The sequence below is a fragment of the Numenius arquata genome, chromosome 8 (assembly GCF_964106895.1).
Source record: "Numenius arquata chromosome 8, bNumArq3.hap1.1, whole genome shotgun sequence".
NCBI lineage: Eukaryota > Metazoa > Chordata > Aves > Charadriiformes > Scolopacidae > Numenius > Numenius arquata.
The window spans coordinates 60,912,307-60,934,328 of NC_133583.1; the positions used below are offsets into that span (position 1 = coordinate 60,912,307).

At 49.9% G+C, this 22,022-nt stretch overlaps 1 protein-coding gene across 2 annotated transcripts in view; it reads right to left on the reverse strand.

Moving 5' to 3' along the window:
• Positions 1-22,022, reverse strand: part of WLS (Wnt ligand secretion mediator) — a 36,332-nt gene that overhangs the window by 12,901 nt on the left and 1,409 nt on the right. Inside the window, exon 2 of one of the 2 annotated variants that reach the window (XM_074152100.1) lies at positions 8,205-8,477. The exons of the other annotated variant lie outside the window; for it this stretch is intronic. Coding sequence (XP_074008201.1) covers positions 8,205-8,477 — 273 coding nt within the window. The remainder of the gene's footprint in view (positions 1-8,204; positions 8,478-22,022) is intronic. 2 annotated transcript variants of the gene reach the window in all.

Sequence of the window (22,022 nt, forward strand, 5' to 3'; positions counted from 1 at the left end):
CGTTAAAACTTTTGAAGCCCTCCCCTCCACACGCACACCCTGCAGCACCACTGCCTTCTGTCTGCCTTTACCAAAGCACCAACTTGCAGGAGCACGGGGAGTAACTGCTTTTAAATATGCTCTTGCTGCCAAGAGCTCATCGCTGCAAGAAGGAAATGGGGCTGGAATGGACTTATTTAGGTGCCATAACTGAGCAAGTTCACGAAATCAAGAGTTACAGTTGAAGCTGCCAAGCAGCAACACGTAAACATGCTTTAAAAACCCCAGGCAAGTCTGTACCAGCTCTACCAGATGTAAAATCCTGCTATTTACCAGGCGCAGATCCCAGGGAAGGCTCTGAAAGAGGAACATGTTCTGAAACAAGCATGTGCATGCTACAATCTGGCCTCTTCTCATAGATCACCAAACTCTGAGAGCCACAGCTGTTGGAAAAGCGTTGGAAGATGGCTACAGAACCATTGGTCATGGAGAAGTGTTGGACGGTGGCTACAGAACCACTGGTCGTGGAGAAGCGCTGGAAGATGTCTCAAGAACCACCCGCGGTGGAGAAGCATTGGAAGATGGCTACAGAACCATTGGTCATGGAGAAGCATTAGAAGATGGCTACAGAACCATGCTCTCACTGCCAATAGCTCATGCTTGCAAGCTGCCAGGATGCATGCCGTGGCACGTTCCTGAGCTCAGGAGGTCAGAAATGCCTCTGCAGATCTGAGATGACAGACAGACACATTCCACTGGGGCTGCGTCACCGCATGAGCGGACACCACGTGTGCTCTGTCTTGCAAGGACGCAGAAGGCATCATACACAACATCAACACCCATCACATTTCACCAGGAACAGTCTGTGTGACACCAGGACTTGCCTGTTCGGGGAATGGGCTGCAAAGACACATCAGTTCTCCATGGGCTTTGAAGTTCAGCTCCAGAATAAATGTGGTCTTCATGAAGGGAAGCTGAATCATGTCTACGAGTAAGGACGAGTCTTTCAAGCGCTGCGTGTCCTGTGTATTGGTCACCTTTTCCAGTTATATTTCTGCTGGGAAGAGGTGGTGGCACACTCCTCCAAAAGGATGGGAAGGGGCATGGATGGTCTCTGTGGTTTAGACTTGCCGTTTACAGTATCTGGAGATGGCTCTGTTACGCAGCTGATGTGGATGCACCAAGATCTTTCTGAGCATTTTTTTTTCACCCATGTGATCTGTTCCATCCAGCTTGATACTGTGCTCCTTCCCGCGGCAGCCGCCAGCGAGGTTTCCATCCAACACCAATTTGCCATCTCAGATCCGCTATTTAGGAGACCAGCAAACCAGATAAATGGGAACAGAAGGTTGAACTTGGCCCGGCTAAAGAGAACTGCAAACTTCATTTCAGAGGCCATAAAACCAAGCGGAATGCTTGGGATTAAAGCCAACAAAACCAGCTTTCATTATTTCATCTTTGTAATCCCAATGTTGCTGCTGCCATCACGTATGAAACAGGCAGGAGATAATAGCAGTGTGTGCCCTTCCAGGCCAACGGATTAGAACTTCCCTCTGAATTTCCATCAGTCCCTGGGCCAGGGTAACGCCTCCCATTAAAATAGTTTTGTACAAAGATCCTTCAAGATAAAATACATAGATATATGTGTATGTGTACATATATACACAGATGCTGGGAGGGCTGGAGCCCCTCTGCTGGGAGGACAGGCTGAGAGAGTTGGGGGGTTCAGCCTGGAGAAGAGAAGGCTCCGGGGAGACCTTAGAGCCCCTTCCAGTCCCTAAAGGGGGGGCTCCAGGAAAGCTGGGGAGGGACTCTGGATGAGGGAGGGGAGCCCTAGGAGGAGGGGGAAGGGTTTGACACTGAAAGAGGGGAGATGGAGATGAGATGTGGGGAAGGACTTCTTTGCTGTGAGGGTGGTGAGAGCCTGGCCCAGGTTGCCCAGAGAAGCTGTGGCTGCCCCATCCCTGGAGGGGTTCAAGGCCAGGTTGGAGGGGGCTTGGAGCAACCTGGTCTGGTGGGAGGTGTCCCTGCCCAGGGCAGGGGGTGGCACTGGGTGGGCTTTAAGGTCCCTTCCGACCTAAACCATTCTGTGATTCTATGATTTACACACGGACATTCCCACCCCAGTTCAATCTCAGCCTTTCATTTGCAGTCCCCACTGTCCAAGAGACATAAATAAGGACAGTGCTTGGCAGAGAACTGAATTTTAAGAAGATTCGTAACTTAATCACATTAATACCAAACCCTCAGAGGCTGAACAGACAATCTGGGTGTGTGTGTGTGGCCCTTTTCGTGCCCAGCACCGACACCACTGAAGGCTACAGGCCGGGAACGTGCCCACACACACAGACACGTCGAGAACCAGCAGCTCGTGTTCCACCACGCTTGGCTTCAAGATAAAAGCAAGGTGGTTTAAAATCGTGCTATTTACCATCAAAACAGCAGCTGGGAGGAGTGAGCAGGAGGCCAGAGGCTGACACTCAAGGCAGTTTTTACGTCTGGAAGCACTGAGAGAGTCTAAAGCATTTTAATTCTTCAAGGCTGAGCCCCGGCAGAAGAGGAAGAACACATGCAAGGAAGGAGGAGAAAAAGCTACTGCAAACCTGTGCTCAGCCTCCCAGATGCCAACATCTTTGAGGAAAGCAATCATTCAGTTCCTCCACACACATTAATCAAGATTCTCCGCAATTTCCCAACAATAAAAGGTAGAAATAGGTAGATCTAAATCTGTCTCATTCGGAGAGATGAAACTTCATCTCACAAGGACCACATCAGAGCATGTCTTCATGACGTGCTCCACATTAACCTTTCCTTCACAGATCTTAAAGACAGTCTGGAGCCTGGTACATCATTTCTGATATTAGTGGCTCAAGCGCTGAGTGACGACCTCACTAGTATCACAGGATTACATTAAAAACCCTACAGAAATAAGACAGGTTTGTGTAGATGATTATGGGCTCCAGGGATGACTAGCGAGGAGAACCCACGCTCCTGCGGGGGTTCCCAGGGACTGTCCCTTCTCATGGCTGCAATATCACAGAATCACAGCATGGTTTGGGTTGGAAGGGACCTTAAAGCCCACCCAGTGCCACCCCCTGCCCTGGGCAGGGACACCTCCCACCAGAACAGGTTGCTCCAAGCCCCCTCCAACCTGGCCTTGAACCCCTCCAGGGATGGGGCAGCCACAGCTTCTCTGGGCAACCTGGGCCAGGCTCTCACCACCCTCACAGCAAAGAACTTCTTCCCCACATCTCATCTCCATCTCCCCTCTGTCAGTGTCAAACCCTTCCCCCTCCTCCTATGGCTCCCCTCCCTCATCCAGAGTCCCTCCCCAGCTTTCCTGGAGCCCCTTGAGGGACTGGAAGGGGCTCTAAGGTCTCCCCGGAGCCTTCTCTTCTCCAGGCTGAACCCCCCCAATTCTCTCAGCCTGTCCTCCCAGCAGAGGGGCTCCAGCCCTCCCAGTATCTCCGTGGCCTCCTCTGGCCCCACTCCAACAGGTCCCATGTCCTTTCTTTGCTGAGGACTCCAGAGCTGGACACAGTCCCCCAGGTAGGGAAATGATGCTGTGACCCCCAACACCGAGGCACTCCCCGGTTCCTCCCATGCTCCCAGCACCACCAACAGATGTTTCTTCATGTTGGCATTTTACTGCCAGACATTCAATCCCCACGATCTTTTCCACAATTCACTTTATAGCACGATATGAGCAGAGGGTTTGATCTTCACTCGCATTACAATGGTCTAAAAATAGGGAAGTTGTTGGAGGAGATGGCTCTGTGCCAGCTGCACACTAATACAGACAGCCCTCTGGAAAAAGGAGGATGCAAGCAAACTGAAGAAATGCTGGAATTATTTGCATTACCCACGCTCCAGCAGCTCTCCGAAATTCCAAAAACTACCAAGAGAGACCCAAATTGGATGAATTTGAAGAGGAGCCCGCAGCCAGCCGGCCAGCCGCCTGTACACAACTGCTTTCCAACGGCAGAGAAACCAGAAGTCATTCTCACTTAGTAACAGTTTAAGTTTGCCAGATATAAAAATAGAGGAAAACAAGCTTTTTTTTTTTTTTTTTAAGTCTGAAAATGTGTAAAGGCCCCTCTGTGCTGTTACGCCACCTGATAAATAGATGCCTCGTTATCCAGTGCCCACTCTGTGCTCCTCGGGGACATCGCGTTCCTAGAGGTAAATTCAATATGGAGCAATTTCAGGTTTCACTTTTCCACAAGGTGAAACTGGGGCAGGAAAAGCCCAGCTCCGGGGGCTCCCGAAGCCCATGGCTGCGGGGAGGGAGCAGCGCCCGGGTCCCTGCTCCAGCCAAGGACAGATCCCAGGGAATTATTTCTCAGCACGTAGGCGGTCGCGCCGCAAAGGGAAGGGAGGGAAGGACTGATGGTCCCTGCTGGAGCTTGCCAAGCACAAATGGCCCAGACCCATGGCTGCAGAAACCAGCCCAAAAGATAAAGGAAGAGAAATCCCCTGCGAGCTCACAGCACATCCTCCCACCCTTCTCCAAGGTATCCTGCGGGAGAGCCTAGCAAGATGTGCCAACAAACAACAATTAAAGCAGGAATGGATTTTTAAAGTGCATCTGATGTGGAGGGAACAGAGCTGAGCACCCAACGTGCCCGGGATGTGCATGCTCGGTACCGGTGACCCCGTCCAGAGAAGGTCCACCCAGAGCAGGTCCCACAGGAACGTGTCCAGGGGGGTTTGAATGTCTCCAGAGAAGGAGACTCCACCACCTCTCTGGGCAGCCTCTTCCAGGGCTCTGCCACCCTCACAGGAAAGAAGTTCCTCCTCATGTTGAGATGGAATTTCCCATGTTCCAGTTTGTGCCCGTTGCTCCTTGTCCTGTCCCCAGGCACCACTGAGTCTGGCCCCATCATCTTGCCACCTGCCCTTTAGCTATTGCTCAGCATGGATGAGATCCCCTCTCAGTCTGCTCTTCTCCAGCTGAACAGCCCCAGGTCCCTCAGCCTTTCCTCAGCAGAGAGATGCTCCAGGCCCCTCATCATCTTCGTAGCCTCCGCTGGACTCTCTCCAGCAGTTCCCAGTCCTTCTGGAACTGGGGGCCCCAGAACTCAGCTTTGGCCATTGAGGTACAGGCAGCTTTAAGGTGACTTCATCTCATTTCTCTAACTGCTGCCTTTCCCTGGTCTGGAAAGGGTTTTTTTTTAATAATTGAATGCACAACACATGGAAAAAGCTTGGACACAGAAATAGCCCTTTCCTTGGAGAAACAGCGAGTCTGAGCCTCTCCCGGCTTTCCACGAGGGATACACGCAAGGGAAGTAGTTCAGCTTCTAAACATCTGCCTTTTGACAACATCGGCATTTCAAAAACACTTAAACATCTGCATTAGGACAGTCCAGAGCCAGTTTCCAAGGGGAAAATGTGATTAAGGCGGGTTCCTCCTCGGAAGGGCGCAGAACACTCTCAGGATGCTCAACCCCTCGGGATGCGGGCGGCTCTCCCGGGGGCCGGAGGGATGACACGGAGGGATGACTCTGGCTCTCCAGAGGCGAGGGAAAGGGCTGGTGTCTGGCCCATGAGTCACCCCGAGGTCCACCCCCGGGCAGCCCCACTCCATCCCTCTCCTAGGAGGGATGTGACACCCCACGGCTCCGGAAAAACCCCAGCCCACCGAGGTCCGGCTTTGAGGTCTGGGATTAAAGCTTGAGAGATGACACTCAAACGGTCGATTTAAAAGAAGAAAAGAGGTTATTTCACAACTTCAGTATTGTCTCTTTTGAGGCGCCCATTCCAACGACCTGATCAATGAAGCTCTTAACGCTCGGGCAGAGCTAGCAGCGAGACAGAGACATGTATGCAATTATTTTGGCTTGACAAGACTTTTTTTTTTTTTTTTTTTTTAAATCTGTTACAAGACAATGCAGCCAGCAAGCAGCACGTTCCTCACTGGTTTCTTAGATTTTACACTTAATTTATGTCTGCCTTCAGCTTGGCACAAAGCGTAGGAAAATAATGGGTTTTAAAATACTTTCTTCAGTCAATGAAAGAAAAACTTGCAAGATGTGCTAAATAAGGTCTCACCATAAGGAGGACTCATGTTCCTCATCTCACAAAGAACAGCAGCAGCTACAGAATTGATAACGACCAGACACAGAAGTGCAGGGCTCACCCCCAAACCTTGCTTTTATTACCCAGAGGGTGGCCCAAGACAAGCTTTCCTGCTTCTAAATCTCAGAAAAGAGTTTCCTCCTTTGAAGGACCCGGTGACTGAACAGCACAAACCATGACCCAAAGAAAAGACTCTGCCCTTGCAGGGGAAACGCTGTCAGGAGCTTGTTTAGCATTTTAGCAACCTGCTCCCAGGTGCTCAGCCAGTTACCGATGCCAGCTCAGCTGTTTGACTTTAAAAGACTCAGAACAAAGTGTTATTTCTCTAAACACAGCCACCTATTGAAGTCTGAGCAGCTGAGTGAGGCCTTAATGAAGTTACAAAGCTACTCTCTCCGTGTTTTAGAGATAATTATAGGGTTGAGAATACACACGTAGGCTTTACACAATCTCATTTTTTAACTTATCTTAATGAGGATACATTAAAGAGCTACCACCCGTGTGTGCCGGCCCCTGTCCCCAGCCCAGCAGCCAGGTCCTGGGACAGATTTGCTCCCTGACCTGATCCACCACGCGGTCCCGGGGACAGCAGAGCCACACCGAGGACAGGCTGCAGCCAGAGAAAGAGAAGGAGCCCCAGAGCTGAGCAGCTTGAAAAGGGAATTGTTTAGTCGTTGTTAGAGAGAAGGATTCTTCCCCAAACCCTCGCACACACAAACGCAGGCACAGCTCTTCTCTCAGTAAGGGGCAGGTCAGTCCTGCCCTCGCTGCTCCCGACATCGTTTTGCAGATTTTTTGCAGGGTTATTTTTTATTTGGGGTTTTGTCTGTTTGTTTGGGAGGTTTTGTTCTGTTTTTCCCCCTTCGCGTTATACCTTCCTCCAGGAACTAAGGGTGCACCCCAGAAAGACACCTTCTCCCACGGTTCCTGTACCCACACAGTTTTCTGGTTACTTTGGACCACTGTAGTTTCAAGGCCTGAAGGCACTTTCCATCAAAATCCCAGCAAAAAAATTGTATCTCACACGGACTGATGGAAGGCAGGGCAACCGTTTCAGTTCACCAACACCTAACCTCACACTGAAGACGTTGAAACTGTTGGTATGACAAAGGCTCAGTAAATAAACATCAACTCTTCTGCAAGTGGTGCCCGATGGAGAGTGAGTGTTTAAACTCTCAGATGCGAGCGTTCCTTCTTACGAGCTCCTCATGTACTCTTATGGATCAATAATTTCATTTACTAAGTACTTTGGCTCTGTCCTGGCCTCAGCTGGGATAGAGTTTTCTTCCTAGTAGCTGCAGCGTTTTGGATTTAGTATGAGACGTGTTAAGTAATGTTTATATTAAGTCAAGGACTTTTTCAGCTTCCCCAACACAGACAGGACTATTCATGCTCAGTATAGAAATGGGGATGGCGGGGGGGCAGGAATCCGCAATCACTCCTCAGGACCAGCTGGAAAACCCATCATGGGGTGGTGGGAGCAATTGCACTGCATCACTTCATTTTGTATATTCTTTTAACAATATTATTATTTTCTCTCCCATTACTGTGCTATTAAACCGTCTTTATCTCAACCCAGGAGGTTTTTTTTCTCCCTCTTCTCCCTACCCTATGGTGGGGTGAGTGAACAGCTGCGTGGTCCCTCTTGCCAGCTGGGGTTAAACCACGACAGGTCGCAGTTCAGAAACTCATCACACAAAAGCACTTGGCAAAGAGGGAGCAAAACACCATGGCTCATCCCTGGAGGGACTTCAAAGCCGGGCAGACGTGGTGCTGAGGGACATGGGTCAGTGGGGGTTTGGGCAGCGCTGGGTTGATGGTTGGACTCCATGGTCTGAAAGGTCCTTTCCAACCCAGACCGTTCTATGACTCTAAACCAGCAAAGTTGCTGATGGTCCCTGTACTTCAAAACAGGGAACCTGCTCGTCATCTGCTCAGCTACTCTCTTCATGCTGCAGTAGTGCTCTCCCTGTGAAGATAATTTATTGATATACCTCATTCCCACCTTCAGAACATGCTCCTGTATCATCAGGCTGCACGGAGGCACCGTAGCACTTAACACATCGTGCAGGATAAAAGCAGTTTTAAGAGAAATACATGGAGAAACACAGTCAGCATCTCAGGAAGGATGGAGAGTGACTTACTTAGGTCATTGTCCATCTTGAAGGCGATGTCCAGCTGCATGATGAAGAGCATGAACTGGAACCAGGGGCTCATCTCCTTGCTGGGGAGGGGAATGTGGACGGCGAAGACGATGTCGTTGGCTTCGATCTGCCTGCTCACCGCCTCGTCGAAGTCCTTCAGCTTCTCGCAGTGGTTGGGTCCCCAGGGCATCAGCCACTTGGTTTTGTGGTGGTTTTTTCTTACATCAATGCACTTCACGGACATGTAGGGAACAGCTGTGGTGGGGCTGGGAGCTGCAAGTGGAAGAGAGCCACAGCTTTAGCATCTTTAGGTACCTTACAGAGTGGTTTCCCCCCCAGAAATACGCAGTTCCCCATTCAACCATTTGAAGACAATTTAAAACAAATGCATGAAACGATTCGCCTTCACAGCTCCTTGATCTAGCAGTTGACTAATTAAGTTTATTATGTCTACAGACATACTACTGACTTTGTAGTGGGGATCAAATTAGGATTAGTTGAGGCAATGAGAATCTGCCGGTTCAGCCTCAGATAGCTTGGCCACACCAAAATCACACGAAGTCACTGGCATCTTCTTCCATGCACATGCTCTTCCAGTTCACTTGCTCGAGCAAATCCACTTGCAAAGCACGTGGACATCCCAAGCCCAGACAGATGAACTGATCTCAGACCTCGTGGTCCCACCGAGCAGGGCCAGCCACCTGAACCCCTCACAGCCATGCGTTTCCCTGGGCAGGAAAGCTTTTCTCACCCCTGAACCATGCAATCGTTTTTTAAAAACATCAGGGAAATAAAAGAGCTCCCATAGCAGGTGAAGAAGGTGGCACAGCCCTCTCCGTGCCATAAACCATCTCATCTTCCACAGGGCTGCCCCATCCCTGGAGGGGTTCAAGGCCAGGTTGGAGGGGGCTTGGAGCAACCTGGTCTGGTGGGAGGTGTCCCTGCCCAGGGAATGGGCTGGGACTGGGTGGTCTTTAAGGTTCCTTCCAACCTAAACCATTCTGTGATTCTACAAAGTTCTCCTGAAGCCCTGTGAAGGGAGAGAGCAGCATCAGTTGGCATCTAACCCAGCCCAGGGCAACCACCATCTGCTGCCTGCAAACCTGCTGTCTCACCTTGGCCAAAACTCTCTACGTGGAGAACATGGGGGTCAGTGGTCACCTCCACAATGCTCCAGAGGCATGAACTAATGACTATGACAACCAATGTCTCTTTTTGCCCTACCACAGGTTTTTTGAGATATTGGGAGAAACACAGCTCAACAGAGACCTTGGCTCTGAAACGCTCCCAGCACCACAATACACCACGAGGCTTAACAGCACCCATAACATCCCAGAGGAGATAATTAAAACTCTGGGACATTATACGGCTTGGGCTTAACACTGATGAGGAAACAGTCAGAAACTCTTTAGTACAAATAGGGATGAAAGTAGAAAAAAAATAATGCATTACACCTTCAGCCAGAATTTGAGCATAAACCACCTTCCAATCTGAGAGAAATAAAGTCAATGGTTGGACTAGATGATCTTAAAGGTCCCTTCCAACCTAGACAATTCTATGATTCTATGAAAAGGCTTTTAAAAAGTCAAATATATTCCCAACCTAGTTCTTCCAAGCAAAGAATTCAGTGGTTCTGCCCTGTTTCAAATATCATTTGGGAAATAAATATTTTAATGCTATTTCAATGCATCACAGAACTGGCAAACCACGGGGACGAGCAGAGCGGGGGATGCTCTAGTTCCTTGTCTCCCCACTACGATCCCAGGGGCGTCCACGGGTCAGAAAGTCAAGTGATGGAAGAGTCGATAATTCCCCTGTCCCTTATGGATCTATTCCCATTTTTGTCAGAGAAAGGAGTATTTTTTTTTTCTGCACATCAACCAGCTCAACACTTTTCAATATCCAATACATTTCACTGCAATTAAACCAGAACTGTCCTATTTTTCTGAAGTATCAGCAGGAAGGTATCATTGGAGACCCTGTAACGAATTTCTTCCAGCTTCACAGGTTTTGAGAAGCAGATGGAACAGGTTAACTCTTGCTTTTTAAGCTGTTAAAAGAGTTTTCTTCATTTCTGTTTTCACTAGAACTTGAAGAAATTAAAGCTAGGCAATACGAGTTTGTGAAATGACATTTATGGAAAAAACCCTAAAGTACCCAGCCCTTTTAAAAATGAAAATATGGCTTGACATTCAAAAGTTTAAGTGTAAATTTAAATTAATAATGTAAAATTGCTCTAAAGCAAGTGACAAGCATTGAAATGTTCCTATACTCCTGAGTTAAAACAGAAGCAGCACATAGACAGACACGCAGAATAACACATGACTTAATGTCAAAGCCCCCAGAGAAAAGACCTCATGGTGGCCACCTAAAATTGGAGCTGAGGTAGCCAGTCCGGGGGCTCCTCACGTTGTCACCATTCCAGGACTTTCCCAGCAGATCACAGCCCACCAAAAAAAGAACACGTAACAACACCCTGCCTACAAACGGTGAGAATTTTAGTGAGAAAAAAAACCAACCCAAACCTGAGCAACACCCACCAGGGCTGGGACATGCCGACACCCCCCAGCCCTGATGATTCAGAGCTGGTGGCCACTGTGTCCCTTTGGCCACGGCAGCACAACAGCGGCTCGGCCGCTCGGTGGGAGCCGAGCCAGGGGCTCTGGGGAGCATCTCCGCCGCCGTGTCACCTCGTCGGGGAGATGACATCCTTCCTACAGCCGGGGGAGATGACTCAACAAGTCGGGAGGAAGTTATTAAAAAGCAGTTGTTTATAAACTGCATTTTTTTCTTTTTTTTTTTTTTTCTTTCATTTTTTTTTGACAGCAGCAAGTTTTTCCCAGCTGAGGAGTCGCAGCGATGCTGGCAGGAAGAGTGGGCTACAAGGAAAGGGATTTGCTCCAGCGGGAATTCTTCCAGATTCAGAGCTGCCCTCGCTAATAATCCACAGCCCGAGAGCATCACAGATACACCCCCCCCCCCCCCCCAACATCCAGGGGTCCGCAGAACACCCCCACCTTACAGCAGCCCCCCAAAAAAGAACAAATCACTGATATGCCAGAAAGAAACTGCAAAATAAAATAAAATAACAAACAAAAAACCCCCAAAACAAGAAACCAAGTGTGAGTGCAGGATTAGAGAATGTTTAACGATGGGCCACAAGTGCACAAATCGCTGCAACATTCTCTTGCGCTGCCTCGATGCAGAACTTAGAAACCGTGGCTAAAACTGCAGCCGTAAGCGAATATTCCGAATATTCAAATTAAGCCAGACATTCAGGCTGAGCTCTCAGAGCTTTTTAAACTCTGACAGACCTCAGCGTGATTTAAAAGCAGGCCTTTCTGAATATGGGAGACGTCGTGACTTCTACAGGGAAGACGGATGTTTCTTGCTTTGATGTAACTCCTTAGAGCCATAAATACACATTTTCATCGCCGACCGATTATGATTTTAAATACTTGGCAGGCTGAGCTCGAGCATCCCCTCTGCCAGAGTTACAGCTTTGAGGAGCAAGAGACAATTACCATATATATATATATATATATATATTCTTCGTCGGGAACTGCACACCAAACAAACGCCGGCACTTGGCTTGTGTTACTCCCTTGGCTCCCAGCCCATTAAATTCAAGCGAGCGTTGAACCAAGGGGAAAAAAAAAAAATAATAAAAAAAAAAAAGTAAAACTGCTTTGTGAAACTGCAGCCAAGTCAACTAACAGCATTACAAAGTGCTATGCAAAACAAAGCCAGCATCGAGGGATTTGGGCTAAAAGGCGGTGCCAAGCGGGCGGCTGTCGGCCCTTCTGCCTGCGGGCTGGTGGACGGCTCAGCTTTACGTGTTTTAACGTGATATATGTCAGCCTGTAAGTAATTAAATCGTCGTTTGTGCCCAGTACGGTGGATGAGCCCCCATCCCCATGTGATGAGAAGCGGCAGGAACTCGGGTACCATTCGGGGTGTCCCACAGCGGGGCTGGTATCTGGAGGGCTCTGCAGAAGCCAGGCAGATGCCCAGGGATCGTGAGCCCCCCCACACCAAGGGGTTTGTCCCCTGCAATGCTGGACACCCAAAGCCATCAGCACGGGGCCAGCGGAGCTGGGGGCGCTGTCGGTGGATGCTGCCAACCCCCCCCCTAATTAAGGGGAAAAACTTCCCCCAGACAAGTTTAGAGAGAGGATGATTCACAGCAAACGCTTTCAGGGCGACAGCCGGGATCTCCCGTGGGAAGCGGGTGGGAGGTGACTGTCACCAGGGCCCTCCTGGGCTCTGCTGGGGACGGACCGTCACTAAATCTTCCTTAAAAACCCAGGCAAGCGCAGACACGAAAATAAAACCAGTCTGAGCAACCTCTTTTGCAGTTCACTGGTTTTCATAGGTTTGGGGACCGAATACAGTTCGGCCTCTTTGAAGTTTGGTTGCATAAATGCCATAAATACATTTGCCTTAAAGGTATGTGGTGACCGGCTGGCCGAGGAGGAAGCCACCACCTCCATCTCCTCCAGAAGAGGCTTTGGAGGTGCCTGGCTCACTGCAAAACCCCCAGGGTTATCCCAGATGACACAGGTCTGAGCAGACCCCACCAAGGAAGAACGGCTCCTTGCAGTGGTTTTAGCCAGTGAGTTCCCCCGGAGAGCCCAGCGCCTTCAGCAGCATGGCCACCACCGCCCAGGAAGGGCTTCTGAAGAGCTTTCAAAGCCATTTCAGCTCTGTCTTAACAGTTGAAGAAGCTCTTGCATATGATTTCCAGTGAGGCTTTTCTCCCAGTTCACATCAAAAGGTACCATACAGCCAACGGTACAACCATCGTACTTGGCTCAAACATGGATCTTCTGAAGCTGCGTCACCAAGACACAGCAACAGTTAGAAGTACGAGAGACATTCAACGTGGAAGGGACGGACAAAAGTTGAATCACTTTCAGTTTGGAACCATCCAGAACTACTCAGATTTGTGTGGTAGTGGCGTTTCACCCAAAGTGTTACAGAATGATTCCAAGTAAGAGGATTCGAAGGAGGCACCTCAGCACACCTTGTATCTACTGGCCAGAGAGGTCAAAGATCTCCTGACCCAATTCAGCACAAGATGTCACGAGTTGGTTTCTCGGCACTGGTGACCATCCCCACGGCCAAGACAGAAGAGGATTTCTCTCCTTCATCTGAGCCAGAATCAAAATTCTTTCACTTGGTGTAGACTAAACACAGCAGGAGCAGAGGCCAACACCCAGAGAGATCCATCACGCAGCGGGACACCCTGAGCCACCCAACGCTGCTCCTGCCCCGCTACGTTCTCCACAGCGGAACCCCTCAGCGTTTGCTGAAGAAACCGAGCATCCTGCCCCAAATACCCAGCAAACTGGTAAAGAGCGGGGTACTCTGGCAAGTTTTAGTTCAGACTGCGGGTAACCAAACCCTCCCAGTTTGGTTACTTAAAAAGGAGAGTAAACGCCCATTTCCCCCAATCAATACAAGCGTAATTAATCAATCACAGCATCCCAACCTTGGTTTTGTTAGCACCGTTTCTCAAACAAAAGCGAGAACTTCGTGTTACGGAGCTATGCTGCCTCGGCCAGCACATTACAAACGAACCCGCTGAAAGGGAAGAGCATTGTTTGAGGCTGAGGAACCAGGGATGGGACCCGGGGAGGACTCTCATCCAACCTCCTGCTCGCGGCAGGGTCAGCCAGGAGGTCCTGAGGCTGGTTACTGCTCCTGGGACGCTGATGTGCTGCTCTTGCTGACACCCCCCCCCAGCCTTTTTTAACCACTCCACGTACACTATTAAGTATACAAGTATTAAGCTACTACACAGCAGTCAAAGTTGGGTTCAGACGCGGTGGAGATGACCACCAGCTGGACCCTCCTGTGCACACAGCAGTCCCATTGAGTGTATATTCCATTTCTTCACATTTACAGCAAACAATCACGTTTACAACCTGCATTTTTGGTGACTGCATGAGGCACCTGCCGGGGAGCACGTCCTACAGACAGGACACAACGCCACCACCACCAACACTTCCACTCGGAAGAGTCTGGTGTCTCCTGGTTCTCCTGCATGTAGTGTCTCAGGTCTTGCTCTTCTCTCGCCCACACAGATGTTTCTGCTCTTCTCCACCCAACTGACTCCCTCGTTTCCAGCTGAAACCGCTCGGCTGCCTCTACAGAAAACTTGGGTCCCAAAGCTGGGCTGATGTAAAATACAAGAAGAGAGTAAAAACCAGCAGAGGAAGGAGGCTCTCTGGTGGCCGTGAGCCTTAAGCGTGGGAAAAACGACATTTCACCTTCAAATTTCTAAGAGGAAAAAAACCCCAAAGTTTAAACCTTCAGGTCTTTTGAGAAAGACAGGAGAAAAGAAAATCTACTTTCTCCATCAATCTTTAATAAATACCCTTTCACATCTTTGTGCCACGAGCAAAACTCATTCCTGCCCTCCCTTGGGCTCACCTCTCCTGCAAAGCACGGGGGTGACGGCACGTGGGGAATGGGTGAGGGCAAAGGGGACAGGGAAAACTCATTTAGACAAACTGCAGCACCGCTGGACTTACCCTGACAGACGTCAGCAAAGAGCGCTGAGCAGCTGCAGAACTTTTTTTAATAATAATAATAATAATAATTATTATTATTATTTTAACTCTCAAAGCCCCAGTTGAAGGCTTGAGAGCTTTAACATCTCTCTGGCAGAGCAATAAACAGCTTTAGTATTTATTGTTATTATTAAAAAATAGCTTTTTTTAAATTTATTAATAAATAGCTTCAGCTACACTGTCCTTGAAGCAAACTATTCACATGTAAGTGTTCATCTGCCCTTTTCTGAGCAAAAAAAAAAAAAAGGCAGAAAACAAGATCCCACCTGTAAAGGGGCTTATCTCGGGAACTATTCCTCAGGAAAAAACCCAAACATTGTTTCTCTGTATTTAGACTTAAATTTTTAGGTAAAAAAAAAAAAAATCCTATAAGATGAGTGAGTTCAATTTTACAATAATTTCATTTTACAATATTACGTGTGCCTAGTTCTGCATTAAGAGCCACCATCCCTCAGTTTATTAATCTCAATAAATTAAGCAGATCTTTAATAAGCTCCTGGGGAAAAAAAAAACAAACACCTTTAAATAATTCCTTCCTCCTTTCCCCCCCCAACTCCTGCAACCAAGGCGTTCAGCCCCGTCACAAGAGCAACACCCCCCCTCCGCTCCCACGTGAACACTTACCTCTGGGAGATATAAATATACATATATATATATTTATATTTTGCACCTCCTCGCCTAGAACACCTACAGCATTTCAAATTAACTACTGACCCTCGCCCTTGCACTATAAACAAGCCCTTTGGAAAATCTCAATTGCATTGTGTCTACATTGATTAAAGCTTGAATCCCACTGACCTGGCGCGGCGTTAACTTCTCCCGGGCACCGGGAGAATTCTGCTTTTCTACTCAATTACCCCCTTCCGCGCCGGGGCCGGCACTACCCAACGAGCACACACAATGGCCTTCTGCTTCATTACCCTAACCAGCGGCAGGGTAGGAATAAACAAGCTAATTTATCGGCGGAGAGACTGGGCTTTTCCAACTGGGAACACTCAGAACCCGAATAACGTTATACAGACCTATATATTTATTGCAGGAGGGAAAGTTTTCTTTTCTACCTCCCTCTTTCCTGACCTTGATACTTAACAGGTTAATGAGAGTGACCACTAATGCAGTCTTTAAATTACTATTTTTTTTTTCCCACAAGCTACTTGAAAGCCTTTTTCTGAGCATATGCACAATGGCTGCACATCAAAATCATCTAATTCATCTTTTAAAGAAGAAAACAAAAAAGACCCACACCAAGAAAACCCCACTACCTCCTACAAGCCCACTCCCCTTGGGAAAGTTCTTTCTTTCTTATCATTTCAAGCTTTATCAAGCCCATAGTCCTTTGAAGCCCCAGGGCGCCGTTTTCCATCCTTACTCACCGCGGGAGTTGCCAGACACACTATTGCGGCCGGACACCCTTAGTACTCTCATCTCCAGTAGATTTTTTTCAATCCTACAGGTTTCTCTGTCTCTTTTTGGTTCAGACCATGAAAATGAACCTGTCCCAAGCCCAGTTTTGGAGCTTCCTGACCCAAGTTCATCTTCTGTCCACAGGTCTCCTGCTTTGGATGTGGAGAACAAGCCAGGGCCAGGCGCATCCCTCCTCTGGTGACCACCTTGGCTTGGGCAGTGCTGGTTTTCCCACCGCCTCTGGAGGGCAAGGGGGTCCTGAGCCAGGTCCGAGTACAGCTGGATGGAAGACGGCATTTGGTGGCAGCCCAGACCTCTGCCAACTCAAACCTACCGCCTCAGACTGGGGTGGGACAGGAGCTGCTGGGATGTGGAGGTCCCCAACCAAGCACCACGGCCAGCAGAACCATCTTACTGTGGTTTTGAGGAACCCAAAAGGCCATGCAGCACGGGATTTTCTTTCTCTTTAGGGGATTTTCTGCAGTAAGGCAGTTTTCAAAGAGCAGTTCCACCAAGAACCTTCAGACCTGAAGGTGCCACCGGGATCCCGCTGCAGGAAGAGGAGTCCAAGCACCCACAAAAGCTGCTGCCACCCAGCACCGAGCAAAGGGCTTCTGGGGAGCAATCCTGCTCTCCCAGACAAGGGATTACTCCCTCCGCCCCAGGCAAGTCACCGAGCAAGAAATCCTTGCGAGGCAGTGAAGTGTAAGTAGATTTGCTGGAGAACCGAGTGAATTTGCACATGCAACAGCAGCGACGAGCGCCACAAATGCAGAAATATGTGTTCAAAAATATTTGATTTAAAAGAAGAAGGGGGGGAAAAAAAAAAAAAAGAAGGTAGGACTGATTTACTAATTGCCACAGGCAGTTTGATCTCCTTCCAAGCCATCCTTTGTCCGTTTCTCGCCTCCCCACGGGATGCAGTTTCCTGCTACGCCCGGCCAAGATATTAAATCCCTGCGAAGAGAGGTCTGAAATAGCAGCGTGACCCGAGGGCGCCCAGCGAGAGCCTGAAACCCTTGGAAACTCCTGGAGTCGCCCACTGCAGATAACAAGACACCTTAAATCCACCCGCCGGCCCTCAGATATGTAAAGAATTCCATCTGCATTTGAAGAGAGGGCTCAGCCGGCCGGAGAAGGCATCTCACCCCCCTTCAAAGCCTTCCCCGGGCTATCGGCAGAGTTATAACTCGACTTCAAAAGGCCATAAATGTTATTTACTAACGAAAAGGCTTCCTGTTTAATGGTTATCCCTCCCAAAGCGCAGAGAGGCGGCACAAGCCCCGCTTGGGAAGTGCTGGGGTCACGTTTAAAAGCCAGGCTGTTTGGGTAGAGGCAACGCGGGAGAAGAGGAGCGGTAAGAGGAGCATCCTCTTACGTAAACTCCGAGTTTCTAGAGGCACAGGCTTTCCCTGGTGCGACTGGCCCGAGCTCACGGTGCTTTGGGGGGGTGATGCAACTGAGAAAAGTGAAAAAACCACCCAATTCCTGGGAGGATTCACAGCCCGTCTGCCCGCTCCCCCGGCCCCCAGCACCGACTTTCTGCCTGGGAACCCTCAATTTCTGGCACATTTGCCCATCCAGCTACAGTTACAGCTCTTAAAAAGAAGAGGAATTGAGCAGACCTAAACTAAATAGACCTGACCTTTCGTGCCGGCTTTCTCTCTTTTTTTTTCCCTTCTCTCCACGGGCTCCCAGCGGCTTCTGCCAAGGCTGCAGCACCGGAGGAATGTGGCTTATAGAGCGGAGGCTATTGGCATTCACGGCACCCGCCGGAGCTCGCCCATCTTCTGGAGAGGCCAGCGATGAAAGAAAGTCAGGCAAATAAAAATGCTCTTTGTCCTGGAGCCGGCAGACACCCTTCCCTAGCAGGCTACCTCAGAAATCAGAGAAACCAGGCTCGGCCCTAAGAAGGCAAGGAAATCCGAGGAAAGAAAATTAAATCCTGGAAACTCACTGCTCAGGAGCCAAATGGGGCATTTAGATAATAAACTGGAATTGTCGATAGCTGCTCAGCCATTTATACACATGACTCATTATCTCTCCGGGCGAGACACACAAGTAAGAGTTCTATTTGCTCCAGTCAAAACAATTCTGGGTGGCTTCTTTTCCTTCCTCCCCCCCCCCTTTAAGCCGAGGCAGGGGAGCAGTGAACCTGCACCCCCAGAAACGCAGCCCCCTCCTCCCAGAGGACTCCTGTGCTGAATAAAACCCTCCACTTTTCCAATCAGTTAAATCTGTAAAGCTTACGGTCAGGCACCAGACTTTCGGTCCTTAACCATGTGAGTGCCTGCTCCTGGACTTTGTCTTCGCTACCGAGAGGTTCCACCACACTCGCTCGACGTGTTCGAACCGAAACCAAGATAATCTGGGGCTTGGGACACGGAGTCCTAGAAGTAACTCACGTAAAGTAAGTTTTTGAAAAGTATAACTTGTCTACGGAACAAAGACATAATAATAAAAAAAAAAAATCACAGTTTTGAAGTGGGGATATTCCTGCACAGAGCTCTTTTGTCCAATTTCCTCCCGCCCCTTCCTTTCAGCAGCTTTGCTCTTCACTCCAACCTCCCATGGTCCTACCAGACCACGCACGGTGCTCTGCCTGACCAAAGCCATGGAGAGATGGAGCCCCAGGGAAGGTGGGGTAACATCTTGAACCCATGTCCTTAGAGCAGGCCAGACCATTCAGGGAAAAACAAGCCTGAGAACGTGCCAGAGCCAGAGCCTGTACATCTGCCCAGCTTCTGTGGTGGTCAGACAGCAGCACAAAGCCCACCGAGATGCAGGAGACCCTGCCTCAGCACCAGCAGCACCCAGGAGGTTCAGTGATCTCCAGCATTCTATGGGAGCCATGGAGCTACAGGGCTTTATGAGAAGTGCCCCACACTTCGGGGCTCAATTAACACAACATTTTCTGCTATCTTCACCATCTCTAGACAGATTTGAGCAGTAAAGTCATGTTTTCTTTCTTAAATACCATGTATATAAATGAATTCCGGGATGCAAGGGAAAGGACAAAGAGGGACACCACCAACAGCTTCCCACAAGGTATACAAAGGAAGACAATTTGTAATCAAAACTTTGGTTTTAAGAAAACCAAGCGGCATGAAGCCCACACTAGATGAAGTCAGATCTCCATATGCACAGAGTGCACGGGAGGAGGAGGACACAAGGTGTCCCAGCCCACCCCAGGCCCTGGAGCAGCACGTTGCGGTGACACCTCCGTGGGAACGCGCTGGTCAGAACTCCCACGCAGGCCATCGCTCACAGCGGGGCAGTGAAAAGGAGGGTTCATTACAGCTAATATTATAGGTCACATTTTATCGAGTCCCGATGCATCCTACCGGAGCACGGAACGCACAGTCCAGAGGCGTAACCTTAGCAGGGGACAGAGCCGACACCGGGAACCCTGCAGGGCTTGAGAACAGGTCGGTTGGAGGCAGCGACAGCCCCAGGTGCCCGGAGGCAACGGTTCATTGCCGTAGCATGACAAAAATGGCTCCATAAAACTCCCTTTTGAGGTGTTTTCTCACTCCCTGGCTTCGCAAAGCTCCCTCAGACCCCCACGGGAGCCTCACCCCAGCAAGGGAATGACTCCCAGGCTTTTACATCTCCTGCTTCGCCAGCATCTCAGCAAAATCCATCCGGGAGCCGATAAAAGCCCTGCTTCCAAATAAAAGAGCTGCTGGAAATCTGCAAGCTGTATTAAAGCTCAGATATTAATGCAGTTTACTGTTCAAAAACTAGCCAGAGACCCGAAACCGGGCAGAAACCCCCGGGCTCGGAACAGCGAGGCTTTGTCACCGTTGTCACATCAGGTACCACCGCGTCGCATGTGCGTATTTTGGACCTGCACAAGGAATCTGTTAAAATAGAGCACTTAGTCATTGTTTTGAAACATGACCTAAGTGACTGCTGAAGGGAAGGCTGGGTTGGCTTTGAAGCCCTGTTCCAGATGTGTACATATTTTGGTTTGTCTAGACCTGAATAAACTAAAATAACTAGATTCTCCCTGTCCTGTTTGGTGCGCTGGACCAAGCCAGACCAGGCACGCTATTTCTGTGACACCCCCACCCCACCTCGTGTCACCCCTGGGCGACGAGCAGCAGTCCCCTGTCACCGCCACAGAGTGGGTTTGAGCACTCATCACACGGCTTCGCTCCCCGGTCACCACCGGCCACCGACCCGTTTCACACCAGATGCCTCCTAGTCCCTGGAATGTGGCATTTTCTAACTCAAGGGGCCAGGACCAGGGCTCAGCCACAAGCCACCGCCTCAGAGTTCCCCGGGACCCCAAGGGCAAGGCATGACCCAAGGTCGATGGAGCTCTTCCCGGGAAGAGCTTCATGCCGAGCTCCCGGGCCGTGATGCTCGCGTGTCACCGCACCAGATGCCGGGGACCACGCTAGTCCACAAGGAAGGACTCACGGTTGTTTCCCAGGCACCATATACACATCAGTTCCCAGCTCCCAGGAGGGCTGGCTGGGAGCTGCTGGAGCCCTTCGGCCACTGAGGAGGGGGAAGAGCCTCTTAACTCCTTGGACGCATCGGAAGCGGTAAACGCTGCTGGGGAAGAACCAGTTTGGGCGATGGATGAGCCCGGCGTGACCTGCTCAACCATGAGAAGCGGGGGTTTCCCCGCAATTAAGGAAATTTTGCCCACAATAAGCCCCTGACTCGCCTACAGAGAGAAGGCTCCAGCGGGATGAAGTCAACCCGGGCAAGGTGCCGAGAGCCAGCCCTGAGCTGCTGTGTCCCTTGGCAGAAGAGCCGCTCGGCCCCAGCTCCCCAGCCCAGCACCAGCCGGGACCCCCACCTGGGACGGGACCCCCCCCCCCCCCAGCCAGGACAGGGACCCACCGCCGAGGCAGGGACCAGGCAGGAGGGAAGACTGAGCTAACAGCACCTAAATTCCTTCATCTCCCAAATCCCTACGAACCTGAACAAAACCAGTTGTTGATGGCCTGTAAAGCTAAACAGAAATATATCCGTTTATCACACTTGGCCCCAAACGACAACAGAACGGAGCTTCCTCACCAGCACCCTCCTGCTGTACAAGCAACTTACTTTTTTTTAAACTCAGAAACCACTAGAAAAAAAAAGAAAAATAAAATAACAAACCCCCCCCACTTTAGGACGAAGACCGAGCCTGGCCTCTCTGCACAGCACAGGCCCAGGCATTTTATCTAATAAATCAGTGTCGGGTTCAGTAACCGCCTTTTAAAAAATAAAAAAAAGGAAGGAAGGAAGAGAAGCCGATCTTAATAATATTCAGGGTAGGTTCGGGCCCACAAGACTAGAAAAACTGAGTTTTAATCCAACGTTTGCCCCCGAGTCCTTTGTGATCGAGCAAAGCCAGACTGAAGCAAGAGAACGGGGGGAACTAAAGTTTTTTTAAAGTGATGTTTATCAGAATTCCTGCGGCTGTTAAGAGCAGATAAATGCAAATGCAGAGCAGGAAGGGGCACCAGGAACGCCTGTCGGTATTTCTTCAATACCTCCCAAATAAAGCCCAGGGTGAGAACCCTCCAACTTTAATCTCCCCACGAAAACGTGCAACACGTTTTCCCGACGCCCTTTCCCAGGAATGCGAGCTCAGTTACCCACAGGCGGTACCCAAAATCCACCCCCCCCCCCCGCAAGGGCCCCGGAGACGAGGGTGCCCCAGAGGAAGGGGGGGGAACCCCAGGTTTGGGTCGGGGGGGGGTGTATGTGTGTGTGTGTGTGTGTGTGTGTGTGTGTGTGTGTCATCGCAGCCCCGACGGCTCTGCGCTGGGAACCCGCCACCATCCGTACTGGGAGCCGGCGAGGAACGCGGCTGCTTTCTAGTAAAAAA